The following is a 21,303-nucleotide window of genomic DNA, read 5'->3' as shown; positions in this document are numbered from 1 at the left end:
ATGAAAGTTCTTTATCCTCTTTACAACCCTGTGTTGATGAAACGCTAAGAATGAGTATGTACTAACATGACTGCCTTTCTTATCTCATTTTACATTTGAGTCAATTAGCAGACACTCTTATCCAGAGCGACTTACAGAAGCAATTAGGGTTAAGTACCTTACTCAAGGGCACATGGACAGATTTTTCACATAATCGGCATGGGGACTCGAGCATACGAACTTTCGGTTATTGGTCCAATGCAATTAACCACTAGGCTACTTCCCACCCCATTCTCTTCGTTTATCTTATCTTTATCTTTCTGTGTACAAAACTATCTGTCTAAATATTTGGTCCTATTCACATAGAGTACCTTTCTCCAGAAACCGCTGCTGAAAAAAAGCCAAGGAAAGCTAAAGGGCTTCTCTCACAGCTGAAAGATTAGAGAAACATGTATCCCGTAACCGTTGCATGCGGTGCACGTCTCAACATGGCAGGAAGAGAGATACTGTATATATTTTTCACCTGGACCATTAATCATTCCTATTGGTGAGATTGCTTCTAGAGCAGTGTGAGAGCCAAAGCCCAAATGAGATAATAAACGATTGCTATAGGAGGGAAGAGAGAAGCCTGGCTCCCACCGTACGTTTCCTTACTGCAGACTGGCTTGGGGCGTGCCACAGTTGACTTACTTCCTTGCCACAGTCACCAGGGGCATGCTGCCTGCCCTCAAGGAAACTTACAGCACTCTGTGTCAAAGCAAGGCCAACAAGATCATCAAGGACCTCAGCCAACTTAGTCACAGTCTTTTCACTCTGCTACCATCTAGCAGAAAAAGACAGAACAGGTGCATCAAAGCTGGGACCGAAAGGCTGAAAAAGAGCTGCTATCTTCAGGCCATCAAATTGTTGAACAGCCATCACGCCATTCCCTGTAGCAAGTTAGAGTAGTAAGTAGTACTTCTGTAGTAAGAAACAAAGGTAGACTCACACACACACAGCTCATACACATGCAGACTCAGTACACACATATACACACACACATGCATACGGCCATACTCACCAACACACACACACACGCACGCACACACACACACACACACACACACACACACACACACACACACACACACACACACACACACACACACACACACACACACACACACACACACACACACACACACACACACACACACACACACACACACACACACACACACACACACACACACACACACACACACACACACACACACACACACACACACACACACACACACATACATCAATGCTGCAACACGTCCACATTAGTGTGGATGCTACCATGAATATGGGTAGTCCTGAATTAATCGTGAATTAAAATTACAGACGCACAAATATCATACACCCCAAAAATGCTAACCTCCCCTGTTATTGTAATGGTGAGATGTTCGCATCTTGGGGGTATAATATTTCTCACTCATCAATATTTACAATAAAAGTGACTCCAAAATCATCTGAAACACAACCAAAACAAACAGTAAATGAGTCCAACAAGTGTGTGGAGTCACAAGGTTGATGTAATCATTGCATGCTAGGAATATGGGACCAAACGGTAAACTTTTACTACTTTAATACACATGGACAGTGCATTCGGGAAGTATTTAGACCGCTTGACTTTTTTCACATTTTGTTACGTTTCAGCTTTATTCTTAAATTGATTAAATCGTTTTTTCCCTCGACAATCTACATAATACCCCATAATGACAAAGCAAAAACAGTTGATTTTTTTTTCTCACAAAAAAATGAAAAATGAAACATCACATTTATGTAAGTATTCAGACACTTTACTCAGTACTTTGTTAAAGCACCTTTGGCAGCGATTACAGCCTTCAGTATTCTTGGGTATGACGCTACAAGTTTGGCACACCTGTATTTGGGGAGTTTCTCCTATTCTTCTCTGCAGATCCTCCCATCTCCACAGAGGAACTCTGGAGCTCTGTCAGGGTGACCATCGGGTTCTTGGTCACCTCCCTGAGCAATTAAAACATGAATTTAATACATTTTAGAATAAGGCTGTAATGAAACAAAATGTAGAAAAGTCAACACTTTCTGAATGCACTGTAAGGGAATTTGTCCCAATTATTTTGGTCCCCTAAAATGGGGGGACTATGTACAAAAAGTGTTGTAATTTCTAAACAGTTCAACCAATATAGATGAAAATACCCTCTAATTAAAGCTGACCGTCTGCACTGATAGTACTTTTAACAGTTCAAATTGAAAGTGGGTGAGTAGAGATCCAAAACAACAAATGATGTGTCACTGTCCCAATACTTTTGTAGCTCACTGCATATACTGTAGAAACATTACAGTATATATGTCACGACTTCCTCCGAAGTTGGTCTCTCTCCTTGTTCGGGCGGCGTTCGGCGGTCGAAGTCACCGACCATTCTCTAGCCATCGCTGATCCTCTTTTCCTTTGGTTTTGTCTTTTCTTCCATCACACCTGGTTCCAATCCCATCAATTACATGTTGTGTATTTAACCCTCTGTTCCCCTTCATGTCCTTGTCGGTGATTGTTTGTTGTAAGTGCTTGTGTCTGTCCTGGTGTGCGTCGGGTTATGTACCCATTTATTTTATTATTCTGTTTTCCGGTGGGTTTTGTTAATAAACTGATCCTTTGGAAACACAGTTATTTCTTTCCCGCGTCTGACTTTTCTGCTGCCAGTTCGCACCCCTTACAATATACATCTTTTATACTGTTTTTCACACTGTGTATTCATATACTGTATCTGTCATATAGCTCATTCTAATATATCTACTACTGTACATTCAATTTTTGTTACACTGTTGATACACACCGAATATTTATACACTGGATTCGTATATATATATATATATATATATATATATATATATATATATATATATATATATATATATATATATATACTGTATTCTTGACATAGCTAATATATCTACTACTGTACATGTACATATCATTCTCACTATATATTTTTGGTTTATGTACACAGATTGCATTTGGATTACTGATACAGTGTTATTTGCGTTGCTAACTGGAATTCGTGATTTCTTGTTTTTTTGTTTTTGATTATTATTTGTGAACTTCTTTGACATTTTAACTGCAGTCTTAGAGCTAGTAACACACGTAATTCGCTGCACCCTCTATAACATCTGCTAACCTGTGTACGTGTACCAATGAACTTGATTTGATTTTATATTATATTTTATAGTGAGTCCAAACTTTTCAATTGAGCTCAGCCATGGCCTCAGAGAGCCAAAAATCAAATTATCATATTTAATGATTGATAATGAATCTTGTTCTCAAGTGCCCATAAGTCACTCTTCCTGACCAAATAGGATATGTCAGTTTTAAGGGCACAAATAGACTCAAATCACCATTTGTTAATATTCAGATTCAGATGTTAAAGTTGTAATTAGCAAGAATAATCACATCACACTGCAGGTAACCTTGAAGTCTGTCCTGCTGTGAACTATTTCCATTGAGAGACCAACTCATTATCTAGCATTGTGACCATCAATGAGTCAACTCTTCAGAGATAATGCAGAGGGAGCCATTTTAATTCCATTCAGATAACTGTTCAAATAATTATATTTTGTTTGAGAGAAACATTATGGATTGAAAACACAAACGGCAGGAATAGTGTGGAGTTGAAGAGGCCAGTTTGCTACATTGTTATTCGAGTGTGACTGTTGCTGTCACCCCAGCCGGGCGCTGGCAGTGGAAAATATAACCCTGCAAAATAAATGTGTTACTAAAGCAGGATTAGGCTCACAGTTTGCCTGTTTTAATGAGGCTGAATCAATGGAGCATTTCGCCCATCTAAATCCCCATTGGTTTGCAGAAACCATTACTTCCAACTTAAAATCCACCAGCCTATTAGCGGGTCACCTGCAAGCCCCAATCAGAGGTGGAGGGCTTTGAGAGAGAGAGAGAGAGAGAGAGAGAGAGAGAGAGAGAGAGAGAGAGAGAGAGAGAGAGAGAGAGAGAGAGAGAGAGAGAGAGAGAGAGAGAGAGAGAGAGAGAGAGAGAGAGAGTGATTTAAAGCTCATTTCCTGCAATTATACACATTTATCCATGGCTTGTGGCATGTTTTTATGTTATTGGAGTGACTCAAACATTATAAAACAAATCGATAGGGCCCATGCCATGGATAAAAACCTATTAAATAAAATACTATTAAATGCATAATTTTTTGAATTTTAGATTCTCCTGGAATGTCTAGCTTTTATTTTGGTGATAGTTATCAAAGATTATCTTATTTTAAAATATTTGAGTTCATTATCTTTTCTATATACTTTATGCAGTCAAAAGTTTGGACGCAGCTACTCGTTCAAGGGTTTTTATTCATCTGTTACTATTTTCTACAATGTAGAATAATAGTGAATACATCAAACCTATTAAATAAAACATATGGAATCATGTAATATGTGTTAAACAAATCAAAATATATTTAATATTTGAGATTCTTCAAAGTTGCCACCCTTTTCTTTGATGACAGCTTTGCACACTGTTGGCATTCTCTCAACCAGCTTCATGATGTAGTCACATTGAATGCATTACATTCAACAGGTGGGCCATGTTAAAAGTTAATTTAATGCTTTTGAGCCAATCAGTTGTGTTGTGACAAGGTAGGGGTGGTGTACAGAAGATAGCCTATCTGGTAAAAGACCATGTCCATATTATGATAAGGACAGCTCAAAAAAGCAAAGAGAAATGACAGTCCATCATTACTTTAAGACATGAAGGTCAGTCAATTCTGAACATTTCAAGAACCTTGAAAGTTTCTTCAAGTGCAGTCGTAAAAAGCATCAAGCGCTTTGAAGAAACTCGCTCTCATGAGGACCGGATAAGAGGATAAGTTCATTAGAGTTAACTGCAACTCATAAATTGTAGCCCAAATAACTGCTTCACAGAGTTCAAGTAACATACATCTCAACATCAATTGTTCAGAGAAGACTGCATGAATCAGGTCTTCATGGTCAAAATAATTGCTGCAAAGAAACCACTACTAAAGGACACCAATAATAAGAAGAGACTTGCTTGGGCCAAGAATCACGAGCAATGGACATTTGACGAGTGGAAATCTGTCCTTTGTTCTGATGAGTCCAAATGTTCGATTTTTGGTTCCAACCGCCATGTCTTTGTGTGACGCAGAGTAGGTGAATTGATGATCTCTGCATGTGTGGCTCCCACCGTGAAGCATGGAGGAGGAGGTGTGATGGTGTGGGGGTGCTTTGCTGGTGACACTGTCTGTGATTTATTTAGAATTCAAGGCACACTTAACCAGCATGGCTACTACAGCATTCTGCAGCGATACACCATTCCCATCGGGTTTGTGCTTAGTAGGGCTACCATTTGTTTTTCAACAGGACAATGACCCAAAACACACCTCCAGGCTGTGTAAGGGCTATTTGACCAAGGAGAGTGATGGAATGCTGCATCAGATTACCTGGCCTCCACAATCACCCGAACCTCAACCCAATTGAAATGGTTTGGGATGAGTTGGACCGCAGAGTGAAGGAAAAGCAGCCAACGAGTGCTCAGCATATGTGGGAACTCCTTCAAGACTGTTGGAAAAGCATTACGCATAAATCTGGTTGAGAGTATTCCAAGAGTGTGTAAAGCTATCATCAAGGCAAAGGGCGGCTATTTTGAAGAATCTAAAATATAACATATATTTTGATTTATTTAACAGTGTTTTGGTTACTACATGATTTCATTTGTGTTATTTCATAGTTTTGATGTCTTCACTATTATACTACAATGTAGAAAATAAGAAAAATAAAGAAAAACCCTTGAATGAGTAGGTGTGTCCAAACCTTTGACTGGTACTGGATATGCTTAGTCATTTAAGTTTACACGCCCCCCAAAAATCCAACCCCAATTTTTTTTTAAAGAAGAAATAAATCACAACAATATTTGTTTTACTACTTCGACAAAGGTGGTCCAAAAAAAACACTTAGGTGACCTGCCCATGACCTTTCCAACAGACTGACCATGTCAGTGTAGGGGGAGGTTTATGAGTGTGAAGCTCAAACAGCCAGAGCAGATCCTAAGCCAGTGTTCCTGTGTTATCCATTGCAGTGGGGAGTTACAGGGAGGAGTGGCCCAACCTGACGTCTCTGCTGGTCCAGCCAATCTCTGCCTCCCTAGCCAAAAGGCTGCTCAACATCCAGTCTGTGGGACTGGGAAGTCCCTGTACTCCTCTGGCCATGCCTGCTGCCTCAGGTACAGTACTCCCTCTCAGTCTCAACCCACTCTAAAAAGCATGTACTGCATGTACCTCCTACTCTAGCCCATTTCCAGTGCTATGAAGGGATGCCCCTAATGTTCCTAGTTGCATATCCTCAGAGAAACAGTCAAGAGTCCCTGTCTGGATGGACAGGAGGAGGATAAATGTGTCAGGTGCAGTAGGAGTCTTCTCCCAGTCATTACATTAATCATCTATTATGATATAATGAGCCATTGAGCTCAAGAAGGAGACACAGCCAAGCTATTAGAAAACATTGGCCCGGCCCTTCATTCCAATTGCAGGAGTAGCTAGGTATGTGGCGAGTAAATTATGTTCTCTGATATACGTTCCGTGGAGGAAAGAGAGAATACACCGCAGAGTGGGTCGTTATGGCCCTGTGAATTACAGCGGTCCTCAACGTGATCTCATGGTTACGCTCGTCTTGATAATATACACGTTCAAGGACCATTACAGTTGTCAATCAGCCTCACTCATGCTATGCCCCTGGGATTTAGCTGAATCCATGAGTGGATGACTAGCGGAGTGCATTAAAGTTCCCAGGCACCTCAGAGGTTACATTTAAGGAATCTGGTCCATAAAAATGTAAAATCGGGAAAAATATTGGTAAGTGTATCATTGGATTTAAATGTGAGGGTCATCAGTGAAAGGTCATGGTTCATATTGAGAATATGTTTTTATTCTGAAAATATATTTAAAATGTATATTGTGTCTAATTTCCATTCAACGTGGTGACCTCTTATCTCCTATAATGTACAGTACCTCTAATACAGTACCTCTAATTGGGGCTGTAGTGGAGCAGTTTGAGAGCTTCAAGTTCCTTGGTGTCTACATCAACAACAAACTAGAATGGTCAAAACACACCAAGACAGTCGTGAATTGGGCACGACAAAGCCTATTCCCCCTAAGGAAACTAAAAAGATTTGGCATGGGTCCTGAGATCCTCAAAAGGTTCTATAGCTGCAACATCGAGAGCATCCTGGTGGCATCACTGCCTGGTACGGCAATTGCTCGGCCTCTGACCGCAAGGCACTGCAGAGGGTAGTGCGTATAGCCCAGTACATAAGCTGCCTGCCATCCAGGACCTCTATATCAGGTGGTGTCAGAGGAAGGCCCTAAAAATTGTCAAAGACCCCAGCCACCCCAGTCATAGACTGTTCTCTCTATTATTGCATGGCAAGCGGTACCGGAGTGCCAAGTGCAGGACAAAAAGGGTTCTCAACAGTTTTTACCCCCAAGCCATAAGACTCCTGAACAGGTAATCAAATGGCTATCCGGACTATTTGCATTGTGTGTCCCCCCCCTCAACCCCTCTTTTTACGCTGCTGCTACACTCTGTTTATCATAAAGCATTGTCACTTTAACTATACAGTCATGTACATACTACCTCAATTGGGCTGACCAACCAGTGCTCCCGCACATTGGCTAACTGTGCTATCTGCATTGGTGTCCAGCCACCCACCACCCGCCAACCCCTCTTTTACGCTACTGCTACTCTCTCTGTTCATTATGTATGCATAGTCAATTTAACCATATCTACATGTACATACTACATCAATCAGACTAACTGGTGTTTGTATGTAGCCACGCTACTTTTATAGCCCTGCTACTGTATATAGCCTGTCTTTTTACTGTTGTTTTATTTCTTTACCTACCTATTGTTCACCCAATACCTTTTTTGCACTATTGGTTAGAGCCTATAAGTAAGCATTTCACTGTAAGGTCTACTACACCTGTTGTATTCAGCGCACGTGACAAATAAACTTTGATTTGATTTGTATCACCTATGTTCCTTTTACTGTCACTCATCAAAAGTCAACACGAGTCTTTGATTGGACAGCACTTTGTCACTTCAGCTGTTAATAAGCAATTATACCTGTAATTGTTTACCTGGAATATCTCTCTAATACAGCAGGCTATAAACGCCCTGCCAGGTTTACACCCAATAACAGAATAAAGAATATCCATTCTCTTTGCAGTGTCATCATGCTCTTCAAAAGTCAGTTGAGGTAAAATGAGGTAAATATTTAAAAGAACATTTAGAGTAAAATGGAAGGGTGCTTTATATCCCCATCACAGCAACACCAGACCCTCTCCAGGAGGAGAAAGCAGTTGCATTAACTCTGTTTTTAATGGGGGGTATTAGGCTCTAATTCATGCTATTGGCTGAAAATCCCCTCTTATCTTTGCATCATCACCCAGGAGACATAGCTAGCAAGTGCTGCAGTGCAGTTGTCTCTGGTTGATAGACAGTAGAGGATTTTGGCTCCAATGACAAAATGAAGGAAAATTGACCAAGTCAAATCACTTGCCAAAGTCATAATAAAGAAGGTAAACACTCATGCTATCGGGGTGATTATGAGGCACTTCTGCTGTTGTCTTGGATGACTCTACGTTCTGCTCTTTTGAATCACCTCCAAAGGCAGAAAGGCATCTGCCAAGGATTTCACCAGACAGTCAGAAGTGAATGTGTGTGTCTGTGTCCGTGTGTTCGTGCATCTGTATGTTGGAGTATGTGCATGGATGGGTTTTGCAATCTTGTCAATTCACCCTTGATATCCAGTATATTAAAACACTAAATGTGGCAAATTATGGTGTGAATTGTCTCTGAGAGGACCCCTGTCCTGCTGTTGACAGTAAGGCATGGAGGGGCTGAAGGGGTTAAGAGGAGAGGTTTCTTTAGATGTATGCCTGGCTGGGTGAGGCTGTCTGCACCAGTCACTTCCCATTTTTCCATGTGTCCAAACCCCCCTGATTACTAACTGGAACAGCACCCTCCACGGCAGGCAGGCATCCCCTGTCATGCAGCAGACACGGACTCACCGAGCCGCACCGCCACACACTGACAATCAATGGGGCCAAAAATACCTGTGGCCACAACATGGTTGCTATCGATCCCTCAAAGAGAGGGGTGTCCCAGATGTGCACCTTTTCAGGGCCGCTTACAAGCTTCCCAAGCATGACCTCCTAATGCCAAGCCCTGAAACGGACCGCAGCAATGTTCCATTAGTTTGATCAAACAGGGGAGCACTGGTAATCTGTTCTCCATCGATTTCGGCTAAAGCACTGACCACTCCAGAGATTTCAAATCATTTGTTTCCCTCTGTCTGCCTCCTCTTTTTTTAAATTCCCATTCAATTAAGGCTCACTGTATTGCTTGGCCATTCTCTAATTGCATGCAGCTCTGCTCCATGGAAACAAGACATTAACTGCGAAGCCCTGAGAGGTTTAATGGTTCTACCTACCTGTGTCCAGGTGACGTCATGCCTCTCTCAGCGCTCTCCAGCCGCTCCGGAGCGGATAATGCAATGTTCACACCATTGAAGGGAGCAGCACACCACTCAATGCATTTGAAAGGGACTTATTCATTATTGTGTGTATTTTGTCCCTCTGTAGATAGGACTGGCTGGGCGATTTCATCTCTCTTTTATTCACCATAAAGAATTTGATACCAAAAGAAGAAGCCCAGACGAATTGTGATTTCAGTGAATCACCACTTTCTGCCGCATATACCCAGCTCTCCCAGGCCCCAAACGAATGCCATAAGTGTAACAGATTTGCAGAGCAATTACAGCTCGGCTGCAAAAACCTATTTGAAATAGCTTTATAGAAACACTCTGGGGCCTTTAATTACAAAGCTATTGATTGCTAGGTGCAGGTAGGCCAGTCCATATTGGTTTCCCTCCTCTACTGATTAAGCTCTTTGAAGAAAAGAACAAAGCGACATATACATTTTGATTTGCTGGTAAATACATTTAAAACCATCAGTTGTGGTTGATGTATGAAGTATATTTGCCATAAAACACTTTGTATATTGACCCTTTTGCACTCTTGACTCATCACATATGCTGCTGTTTAGTATAAATCCTGTTGCCTCATCACTTCACCCCTTAATGTTTGAATAAAAGTACTGATATCTTAATAGGAAATTACTCAATTAAAAGTGAAAGTTACCCAGTAAAATACTACTTTAGTAAAAGTCTAAAAGTATTTGGTTTTAAATATACTTAAGTATCAAAAGTAAATGTAATTAATAAAATATACTTAAGTATCAAAAGTAAAGGTATAAATCATTTAAATTCCTTATATTAAGCAAAGCAGATGGCACCATTTTCTTGTTTTTAAAATGTACGGATAGGCAGGGGCTCACTCCAACACATAATTTTCAAATGATGCATTTGTGTTCAGTGAGTCTGCCAGACCAGAGGTATTTGGAAGGCCCAGGAATGTTGTCTTGATAAGTGCGTGAATTTGACCATTTTCCTGTCCTGCTAAGCATTCAAAAGGTCATTTTTGGTGTCAGGGAAAATGTATGAAGTAAAAAAGTACATTATTTTCTTTAGGAATGTAGTGAAGTAAAAGTAGAAGTTGTTGAAAATATAGATAGTAAAGTACGGGTACCCGCAAAAAACAACTTACGTAGTAGTTAAAAGTATTTCTACTTAACCCTTGTGTAGTCTTAACATTCTGCATACTCCCCTTGTCTCAAGGGTAAAAAATGACCCGCCCTTCACCAAACCCCTGAAATAAAGCAGCTTAATTGAATTTTGCATGAAGAAAATATCTGTCATTCATCACAAACTTTGTGAATATCGGGGTTTTCCCTCTTCACAATGCAGAAAGACTGCATTTAATCAGTGGACAGAACTCATTTTTATTACAACACACCTGTTGAAATAAAAGAAAACACATAAATCTACTAAAGTAGAGATTTATCATTACTATTATTATTGCTAAAGGTATTGCATAGGTGGAAACATAATTGTTTTAGCAAGAGATAGCCCTTTTACAGCCTAAGAAAGTATCAGAAATGTGCAGAAAGTAGTATTGAATTGCATTTTATTGAAGGGAAACAATAACAGCCTTCAACTGTTTTGGCAACATAGTGATATATTCTTATATACTGTACAAGGAGGAATTCAACTACAAAAATACTAGTCTTCTCCCATTTTTTAAACCATTACCCCCACACACAAGGTATATAAACAACAACAGTAAATATAAATAAAATCAATCAATCAACTCTAATTTGCACATGTAGGACAGTATGCAGGTCTGTGTGCATGGACTTTTCAGATGTAGTTCTCACATGTGCAGCACATAGTATTTGTTTTACAGTCCTTTTTTGAGGGGCAGAATCCTCTTGCCTGCCCCAGCTCCAGCCTCAGGTGGATCAGGGTAAGATTCAGCCCCTTGAACAGCTTTCACAAGCGCTGCAGAGGCTGTTGTGTGGGGGAGGCGCTCCCTTCTTTGAATATGTGGGGTTACAAGAGCCTTTCCCAGCTGCTCCAGGAACACCCTCCTCTTGATCTGTTTTTCAGGCATCCAGGTAGGGTTGATCTTGTTCTATATCACAAAGACATTGTATAAGGACACATCAATGATGTTATGGAAGATCCTGCAGCTGTAAGTTCCAATCACCTTGTCCAGGTCGTCCACGCCTCCTTTGTTGTGGTTGTAGTCCAGGATGATGGCTGGCTTCCTGTCCTTATGATCACTGATCTCAGCCATTTTGTGCAGTGTGCTCAGGAGGACCACATTTTTGCTCCTCTTTGGGAGGTAAGAAATGAGTGGCGGTGGAGGTGAAGGCAAACTTTGATGAGAAGGCCTCTCTCCCCCTTGTTGCGAGGAGTGCATAGAGCTCAGGCTTGTTCTTTCTAACTGTGCCAACTATGGTGATCTTCCTCTTCAGGAGCTGCTGGCTAAGTTCATAAGAGGTGAAGAAATTGTCACACTGACATTGTGCCCCCTCAGTCCATCTGTCACATCAAGCACAACCCGCATCCCCTGGTTCTTCTCCGGGCCTCCACTGGTCGGCTTCCCTGTGTAGACTTGCATCTTCCGAGTGTAGCTGGATTGTGCGTCACAGGCCACCCATATCTTGATGCCATATTTTGCTGGCTCGCTGGGCATATACTGCCAGAAAGGACAACAACCTTTTGACAAGAGATCAGTAGTTAGTATCAGTGTCACAGAAATCAATCACATAAATCAATAATATTACAGCAATAAATAATCAAATTAAGAGTGAAAATCACTTACATTACAGATATAAAAAATTGAATGGAGCCTCTGAATGGAACCAGTTGCTCATCCACTGTTACTTCAGGCCCAGGGTGGTAGAGGTATATGGCAGATGCCCCACCCACTTCTCCCAGACCTCTCTTATAGCAGCCAGTTTGTCTCTCACATGTCTTACTGGTCTTGACAGTTATCAAATCGTAGCATTCTTGAGAAAGTGTGAAAGACTTTCAGTGTCATCGTGGCACGGAAAATCACCATTTCACTCTCTGCATCCCAGAGACTACATGTAGCCTCGCCTCGGGACCTATGCACACCCGATAAGATTAGCAGCCCTATGTAGGCACGCAGGTCAATCTCATCCATCCTTTTCCAGTTGTCTCCAGATTTATGGAAACCTTCCAAATGTGTCATTTCCAAGATTATTTTTTCAATGACTGGTGTGATGAACTTGTAGAAAGTTGAGGCGATGTCTTGAGCATGGGAAACGGCATGTCCTGTGGGTCATTGGGTCATCCTTATGACATTTTGTGCTGCCATCCTGCCCTGGTTGTCATGTGGTGACGAGAACCATGTTATTTTGCTGTTCTTTGACAAAAATGTCTCTCTTTCAGCTTGGGGAATTTCTTCTTCATCTGAAGATGATGCATCGTGCTCTGGGTTGTATTCTTCACCATCTTCTTCTTCAGATACCCCATCCTCTTCTAAATCATTGTTCTCTTGTTCCTCCTGGATATCTGAAAAAATCTAATCTACGACCTGTTGGGCACTGAAATACGCACTCATGGCTTCAGCAAAGAGAGAACTGGGGGGACTGTCATCTGCATCACCTTTATAGCCTCTGACTGCATTCCCCATTAGTAAACAATGCTTTCAGTACGTTTTTATTTTGTCAGAAATTGTATTTATTTTGTTAGAAATTGTTTTTATTTTGACTGTGAACTTGAGTCATGTGTCGGGACGTGGAGGGGAGATGCGGTGGCCCGTTCCTGTAGGTTCATGCTCTACAACATCCGCAGAGTACGACCCTGTCTCAGACAGGAAGCGGCGCTGGTCCTAATCCAGGCACTTGTCATCTCCCGTCTGGATTACTGCAACTCGCTGTTGGCTGGGCTCCCTGCCTGTGCCATTAAACCCCTACAACTCATCCAGAACGCCGCAGCCCGACTGGTGTTCAACCTTCCCAAGTTCTCTCACGTCACCCCACTCCTCCGCTCTCTCCACTGGCTTCCAGTTGAAGCTCGCATCCGCTACAAGACCATGGTGCTTGCCTACGGAGCTGTGAGGGGAACGGCACCTCAGTACCTCCAGGCTCTGATCAGGCCCTACACCCAAACAAGGGCACTGCGTTCATCCACCTCTGGCCTGCTCGCCTCCCTACCACTGAGGAAGTACAGTTCCCGCTCAGCCCAGTCAAAACTGTTCGCTGCTCTGGCCCCCCAATGGTGGAACAAACTCCCTCACGACGCCAGGACAGCGGAGTCAATCACCACCTTCCGGAGACACCTGAAACCCCACCTCTTTAAGGAATACCTAGGATAGAATAAGTAATCCTTCTCACCCCCCCCCCTTTAAGATTTAGATGCACTATTGTAAAGTGACTGTTCCACTGGATGCCATAAGGTGAATGCACCAATTTGTAAGTCGCTCTGGATAAGAGCGTCTGCTAAATGACTTAAATGTAATGTAAATGAGATACTGCACACCCACAAGAAAGTTTTAGTTTTGCCTGAGTTCAATCATTAGCACACATAATCTAAATTTCTCATTGTGTGTGTGTGTGTGTGTGTGTGTGTGTGTGTGTGTGTGTGTGTGTGTGTGTGTGTGTGTGTGTGTGTGTGTGTGTGTGTGTGTGTGTGTGTGTGTGTGTGTGTGTGTGTGTGTGTGTGTGTGTGTGTGTGTGTGTGTGTGTGTGTGTGTGTGTGTGTGTGTGTGTGTGTGTGTGTGTTTTTATTTCACCTTTATTTAACCAGGTAGGCTAGTTGAGAACAAGTTATCATCTGCAACTGCGACCTGGCCAAGATAAAGCATAGCAATTCGACACATACAACAACACAGAGTTACACATGGAATAAACAAAACATACAGTCAATAATACAGTAGAAAAAAAGAAAAGAAAAGTCTATGTACAGTGAGTGCAAATGAGGGAAGATAAGGGAGTTAGGCAATAAATAGGCCATGGTGGCGAAGTAATTACAATATAGCAATTAAACGCTGGAATGGTAGATGTGCAGAAGATGAATGTGCAAGTATAGATACTGGGGTGCAAAGGAGCAAGATAAATAAATAAATACAGTATGGGGATGAGGAAGATAGATGGGCTGTTTACAGATGGGCTATGTACAGGTGCAGTGATCTGTGAGCTGCTCTGACAGTTGGTGCTTAAAGCTAGTGAGGGAGATACAGTATGTGAGGGAGAGATTTTTGCAGTTCGTTCCAGTCATTGGAAGCAGAGAAATGGAAGGAAAGGCGATCAAAGTAGGAATTGGCTTTGGGGTTGACCAGTGAGATATACCTGCTGGAGCGCATGCTACGAGTGGGTGCTGCCATGGTGACCAGTGAGCTGAGATAAGGCGGGCTTTAACTAGCAGAGACTTGAAGACAACCTGTAGCCAGTGGTATGGCGAGGGCCAACCAACAAGAGCGTACAGGTCACAGTGGTGGGTAGTATATGGGGCTTTGGTGACAAAACGGATGGCACTGTGATAGACTGCATCCAATTTGTTGAGTAGAGTGTTGGAGGCTATTTTACAGATGACATCACCGAAGTCAAGGATCGGTAGGATGGTCAGATTTACGAGGGTATGTTTGGCAGCATGAGTGAAGGATGCTTTGTTGTGAGATAGGAAGCCGATTCTAGATTTAATTTTGGATCGGAGATGCTTATTGTGAGTCTGGAAGGAGAGTTTACAGTCTAACCAGACACCTAGGTATTTGTAGTTGTCCACGTATTCTAAGTCAGAGCCGTCCAGAGTAGTGATGCTGGATGGGTGGGCAGGTCTGGGCAGTGATCGATTGAATAGCATGCATTTAGATTTACTTGCATTTAAGAGCAGTTGGAGGCCACGGAAGGAGAGTTGTATGGCACTGAAGCTTGTCTGGAGGTTAGTTAACACAGTTTCCAAAGAGGGGCCAGAAGTATACAGAATGGTGTCGTCTGTGTAGAAGTGGATCAGAGAATCACCAGCAGCAAGAGCGACATCATTGATGTATACAGAGAAGAGAGTCGGTCCGAGAATTGAACCCTGTGGCAACCACATAGAGAGTGCCAGAGGTCCGGACAGCAGACCCTCCGATTTGACACACTGAACTCTATTAGAGAAGTAGTTAGTAAACCAGGCGAGGCAATCATTTGAGAAACCAAGGCTGTCGAGTCTGCCAATAAGAATGTGATGATTGACAGAGTCGAAAGCCTTGGCCAGGTCGATGAATATGGCTGCACAGTAATGTCTCTTTTCGGTGGCAGATATGATATTGTTTAGGACCTTGAGCTTGGCTGAGGTGCACCCATGACTAGCTCTGAATCCAAGTTGCATAGCGGAGAAGGTACCGTGGGATTCAAAATGGTTGGCAATCTTTTTGTTAACTTGGCTTTCAAAGACCTTAGGAAGACAGGGTAGGATAGATATAGGTCTGTAGCAGTATGTGTCTAGAGTGTCACCCCCTTTGAAGAGGGGGATGACCGCGTCAGCTTTCCAATCTTTGGGAATCTCAGACGATACGAAAGAGGGGTTGAACTTTCCAGTAATAGGGGTTGCAACAATTTCTGCAGATAATTTTAGAAAGAGAGGGTCCAGATTTCTATGGGTCCAGATTTTTCCGCTCTTTCAGAACATCAGCTATCTGGATTTGGGTGAAGGAGAAATGTTGGGGGCTTGGCCGGGTTGCTGTGGAGGGTGCCGGGCAGTTGACCGGGGTAGGAGTAGCCAGGTGGAAAGCATGGCCAGCCGTAGAGAAATGCTTATTGAAATTCTCAATTATAGTGGATTTATCGGTTGTAACAGTGTTTCCTAGCCTTAGAGCAGTGGGCAGCTGGGAGGAGGTGTTCTTATTCTCCATGGACTTTACAATGTCCCGGAACTTTTTTGAGTTTTTACTACAGGATGCAAATTTCTGTTCGAAAAAGCTAGCCTTAGCTTTCCTAACTGCCTGTGTATATTTGTTTCTAACTTCCCTGAAAAGTTGCATTTCACTGGGCATTTTCAATGCTAATGCAGAACGCCACAGGATGTTTTTGTGCTGGTCAAGGGCAGACAGGTCTGGAGTGAACCAAGGACTATATATATTCCTAGTTCTATCATTTTTGAACGGGGCATGCTTATTTAAGACGGTGAGGAAGGCACTTTTAAATAATAACCAGGCATCCTCTGCTGGCGGGATGAGGTCAATGTCATTCCAGGATTCCCCGGCCAGGTCGATTAGAAAGGCCTGCTCGCAGAAGTGTTTTAGGGAGCATTTGACAGTGATGAGGGGTGGTCGTTTGACCGAAAACCCATTACGGATGCAGGCAATGAGGCAGTGATCGCTGAGATCTTGATTGAAAACAGGAGATTTGTATTTTGAGGGCGAGTTAGTTAGGATGATATCTATGAGGGTGTCCATGTTTACGGATGTGGGGTTGTACCTGGTAGGTTCATTGATAATTTGTGTGAGATTGAGGGCATCAAGCTTTGATTGTAGGATGGCTGGGGTGTTAAGCATGTCCATTGTAGGTCACCTAGTAGCACGAGCTCAGAAGATAGATGAGGGGCAATCAATTCACATATGGTGTCGAGGGCACAGCTGGGGGCAGAAGGTGGTCTATAGCAAGCGACAACAGTGAGAGACTTGTTTCTGGAAAGGTGCATTTTTAGAAGTAGAAGCTCAAATTGTTTGGGTACAGACCTGGATAGTAAGACAGAAGTCTGCAGGCTATCTTTGCAGTAGATTGCAACACCGCCCCTTCGGCAGTTCTATCTTGGCAGAAAATGTTATAGAAAATTTCAGGGTTTTTGGTGGTTTTCTTAAGCTAGGATTCGGACACAGCTAAGACATCAGGTTTGGCAGAGTGTGCTAAACCAGTGAGTAAAACAAACTTAGGGAGTAGGCTTCTATTGTTAACATGTATGAAATCAAGGCTTTTATGGTTACAGAAGTCAACAAATGATAGCACCTGGGGAGTGGGAGTGGATCTAGGCACTGCAGGACCTGGATTCACCTCTACATCACCAGAAGAACAGAGGAGAAGTAGGATAATCGTACTGCTAAAGGCTATACGAACTGGCCATCTGGCACGTTCAGAACAGAGAGTGAAAGGAGCAGGATTCTGGACAAGATAGCATAGATTCAAGGCATAGTGTACAGACAAAGGTAAGGAAGGATGTGAGTACATTGGAGATAAACATAGGCATTGAGTAACGATGAGAGAGATATAGTCTCATAAAGAGGGAGATATAGTCTCTTAAACCAGGTGATGTCATCGCATATGTAGGAGGTTGAACAACATGGTTGGTTAAGGCATATTGAGCAGGGCTGGAGGCTCTACAGTGAAATAAGACAGTAATCACTAACCAGGACAGTAATGGATGAGGCATATTGATTTTAGAGAGCAGCATGCTTAGCCAAATGATCATATGGGTCCAGTGAGTGGTTGGGCTGGCTGGGGACACGGCGATTCAGACAGTTAGCAGGCCGGGGCTAACAAGCTAGCAGTTAGCAGACCGAGGCTAGCAGGCTAGCAGTTAGCAGACCGGGTTAACAAGCAAGCAGTTAGCAGACCGGGGAAGCAAGCTAGCAGTTAGCAGACCGGGGCTAGCAAGCTTGCAGTGAGCAGCCGGGTCTAACAAGTTAGCTGAACGGGGATAGCAAGTTAGCAGAAGGGCCTTTGGGGGACGTCGCGATGCAGGTAAGTCTGTTTTAGCCTCTTTGTGCGGTGGCGTCGATAGACCAATCGTGGATTAGTAGGGTAGCAGGGTAGCTCTTCCAAGTAGCTCTAGGTAGCTAGCAGGCCACGGTTAGAAGAATGGGTCTTCAGCGGACATCACGCCTGAGAGGTCTGTTGGACTCCTCGGGCAGATTATGTTGGTATTCCAGGATCGGCGGGGTTCCCCCGTACCGGTAGTAGAAGGGGTCCGGATATTATAGCCCAAGAGTGGGCTTCGGTGGTAGCCCAGGAGCCCTAGCCGGGCTAGCTTCAGGCTAATTGGTGCTTGCTCCGGGATGGAAACGCTAGCCAGGAGTAGTCACCTGGGATTGCGGTTAGCTAGTTGCGAAGATCCAGATGATAATGTTTCGAGTTTGCGAAAGGAATCCGGGGATATAGAGAGAGAAAAATATGTCTGTTATGCTCTGGTTTGAGTCACGTTGTACAAACTGGCGATAGCTTTCCGAGCTAAAGGTTAGATGATGACCGCTAGCAGTGGTTTGCTGACTGATAGCTGGTAGCTAGTTAGCTGCTTCAGTTGAGGGATTCCAGATCCGAAGTAAATAGAAAAAAACAGATCCACATCACATTGGGTGAGACGGGTTGCAGGAGAGTATTTAGAAGTTGAGGTTTAGGAAAATATTATAAACAGATATGCTAAGAAAAATATATAAAAATATATAAAAAGATTTATACAAGGGACACGACAGGACAGGACAAAGACAAAGACGTCTGACTGCTACGCCCTCTTGGATCTTGTGTGTGTGTGTGTGTGTGTGTGTGTGTGTGTGTGTGTGTGTGTGTGTGTGTGTGTGTGTGTGTGTGTGTGTGTGTGTGTGTGTGTGTGTGTGTGTGTGTGTGTGTGTGTGTGTGTGTGTGTGTGTGTGTGTGTGTGTGTGTGTGTGTGTGTGTGCGTGCATGCGTGTCTTTGTGGTTTTTGTGGTGTGTAAATGATCTTAGAACTGCCGGGTCAAAAATAAGACAATCTTTGTACCCTGATGAGGTACAGCTTTCACACAAATATGAACAAAGGCGATGTTTCACTTTTTCTAATGTTGGGGTCATTCTAGGAAAAGTCATCAAATTTCAGGGGGTTTTGCTGTTAAACATAGTGTCAATTTTGACGCTTAAGACAACACACGGGTTAAGTACTTTACGCCACTGCCTATATGCACCCATCTACCTCAATTACCTTGTACCTCTGCTCATAAACCCGGTACTGGTACCACGTGTATATATACAAGTTATTGTTACTCAAAGTGTATTTATTCCTTGGTTTCAATTTTTTCTATTATTTCAATTGTTTTCTCTCTGTATTGTTGGGAAGGGCCGTAAGAAAGCATTTCACTGTTTGTCTACACCTGTTGTTTACGAAGCATGTGACAAATACAATTTGATGTGATTACATGCATTTTGTATAGTATTGTATTGTATTGTACGGTGCTGTATTATCTGTTGATGGTTCCTGAATTTGACTTTCTTTTGGACCTGCTAGGTTCAAAACCACGAGTGGCAGGGTATCTTAGTGGTTAGAGCACTGGACTAGTAACCAAAAGGTTACAAGTTTGAATCCCCGAGCTGACAAGTTAAAAATCTGTTGTTCTGCCCCTGAACAAGGCAGTTAACCCACTGTTCCTAGACCATCATTGAAAGTAAGAATTTCTTCTTAACTGACTTGTGGTGCCACAACCTATCCCTCAATGTAACCAAGACTAAGGAGATGATTGTGGACTACAGGAAAAGGAGGTCCGAGCACACACCCATTCTCATCGACGGGGCTGTAGTGGAGCAGGTTGAGAGCTTCAAGTTCCTTGGTGTCCACATTAACAACAAACTAGAATGGCCAAAACACACCAAGACAGTTGTGAAGAGGGCACGACAAAGCCTATTCCCCCTTAGGAAGCTAAAAAGATTTGTCTTGGGACCTGAGATCCTCAAAAGGTTCTACAGCTGCCATATCGAGAGCATCCTGACTGGTGCGATCACTGCCTGGTACGGCAATTGCTCGGCCTCTGACCACAAGGCACTACAGAGGGTAGTGCGTACGGCCCAGTACATCACTGGGGCTAAGCTGCCTGCCATCCAGGACCTCTATACCAGGTGGTGTCAGAGGAAGGCGCTAAAAATTGTCAAAGACCTCAGCCACCCCAGTCATAGACTGTTCTCTCTACTACTGCATGGCAAGCGGTACCGGAGTGCCAAGACTAGGACAAAAAGGCTTCTCAAAGTTTTCACCCCCAAGCCATAAGACTCCTGAACAGGTCATCAAATGGATACCCGGACTATTGTGACAATTGACTAGATTTAAATGTAAATAGTACCATATAAACATGATTGTAAGTAACCTAATACCTTCTGCTACCCGGTAGTGAAAGCCCTATACCTTCATGCCACAGTTTTAATATACTTCTGTAAAGCTATGTGTTCATCTTCTGCTCTTTAGCCAAAGTCATTTGTGCTGTTGTCAAAAGTGATAAATGGGAAAGTGTGCCCGTGAGAAGTCCACTGAATTTTTATACAGAATTAAATGACTCATAGAGGGGGAAAATGCTCTGTCAACTAAACAGTATATACTGGGCCCCTCCATCACTATTTGTTTCCGGGGATTACATCTTCACTGGCACTTCATCTTTATTTCCCTGTGATTTTTGCATCCAAGCAGCCTAATAAAAAAGTCTGTGTCTGTACTGTACACCCTAGGGCCAACACATCTGGATGCTATCTGGGAGCCTTTCTTTAAACAGAATGTTCAATTCCGCATCGCCTTCCTACCTGCGGAGAGACCAGATCCTCAACACAGAGAGGCTCCCCTTTGAACTCCCAAGGTGCAATGTCACAGAAAGCTGCTCTGAGGAGGGGAGAAGAGAGGGAGGAGAGGAAAGAGGAAAGAAGAGGACAGGAGAGGAGCAGAAAGGAGAGGAATGGAAGGGGACGAGAGGAGAGAGGAAGGGGAGGGTGCTCTTCCAGGACACCGGGTTGCCTTTCATCTCCTGGTGTATATATATTCACGCCCACACCCTGACCCTTTGTTCCTTAATTGGCTAGAATCGCAGACTCCAGAGGAAATGTAAAGGAGTCTTCATATTCTTTATGAAAGCCTCTGGGTGATTTTCCTCTCTGCACCAA

The 21,303-nt window shown here is 43.0% G+C and overlaps 1 protein-coding gene across 2 annotated transcripts in view; it reads left to right on the top strand.

The window, feature by feature from the left end:
- The window catches only part of LOC123996922 (inactive N-acetylated-alpha-linked acidic dipeptidase-like protein 2), a 294,216-nt gene that overhangs the window by 175,594 nt on the left and 97,319 nt on the right, over window positions 1-21,303 (top strand). For both annotated transcript variants that reach the window (XM_046300766.1, XM_046300765.1), the window contains exon 6: window positions 6,089-6,232. In XM_046300766.1, coding sequence (XP_046156722.1) covers window positions 6,089-6,232 — 144 coding nt within the window. The remainder of the gene's footprint in view (window positions 1-6,088; window positions 6,233-21,303) is intronic.

This window comes from Oncorhynchus gorbuscha, linkage group LG15 (genome assembly GCF_021184085.1).
Source record: "Oncorhynchus gorbuscha isolate QuinsamMale2020 ecotype Even-year linkage group LG15, OgorEven_v1.0, whole genome shotgun sequence".
Lineage (NCBI taxonomy): Eukaryota > Metazoa > Chordata > Actinopteri > Salmoniformes > Salmonidae > Oncorhynchus > Oncorhynchus gorbuscha.
Note: the sequence above shows the minus strand (reverse complement) of the source record. Positions and strands in the feature narration are given on the sequence as shown.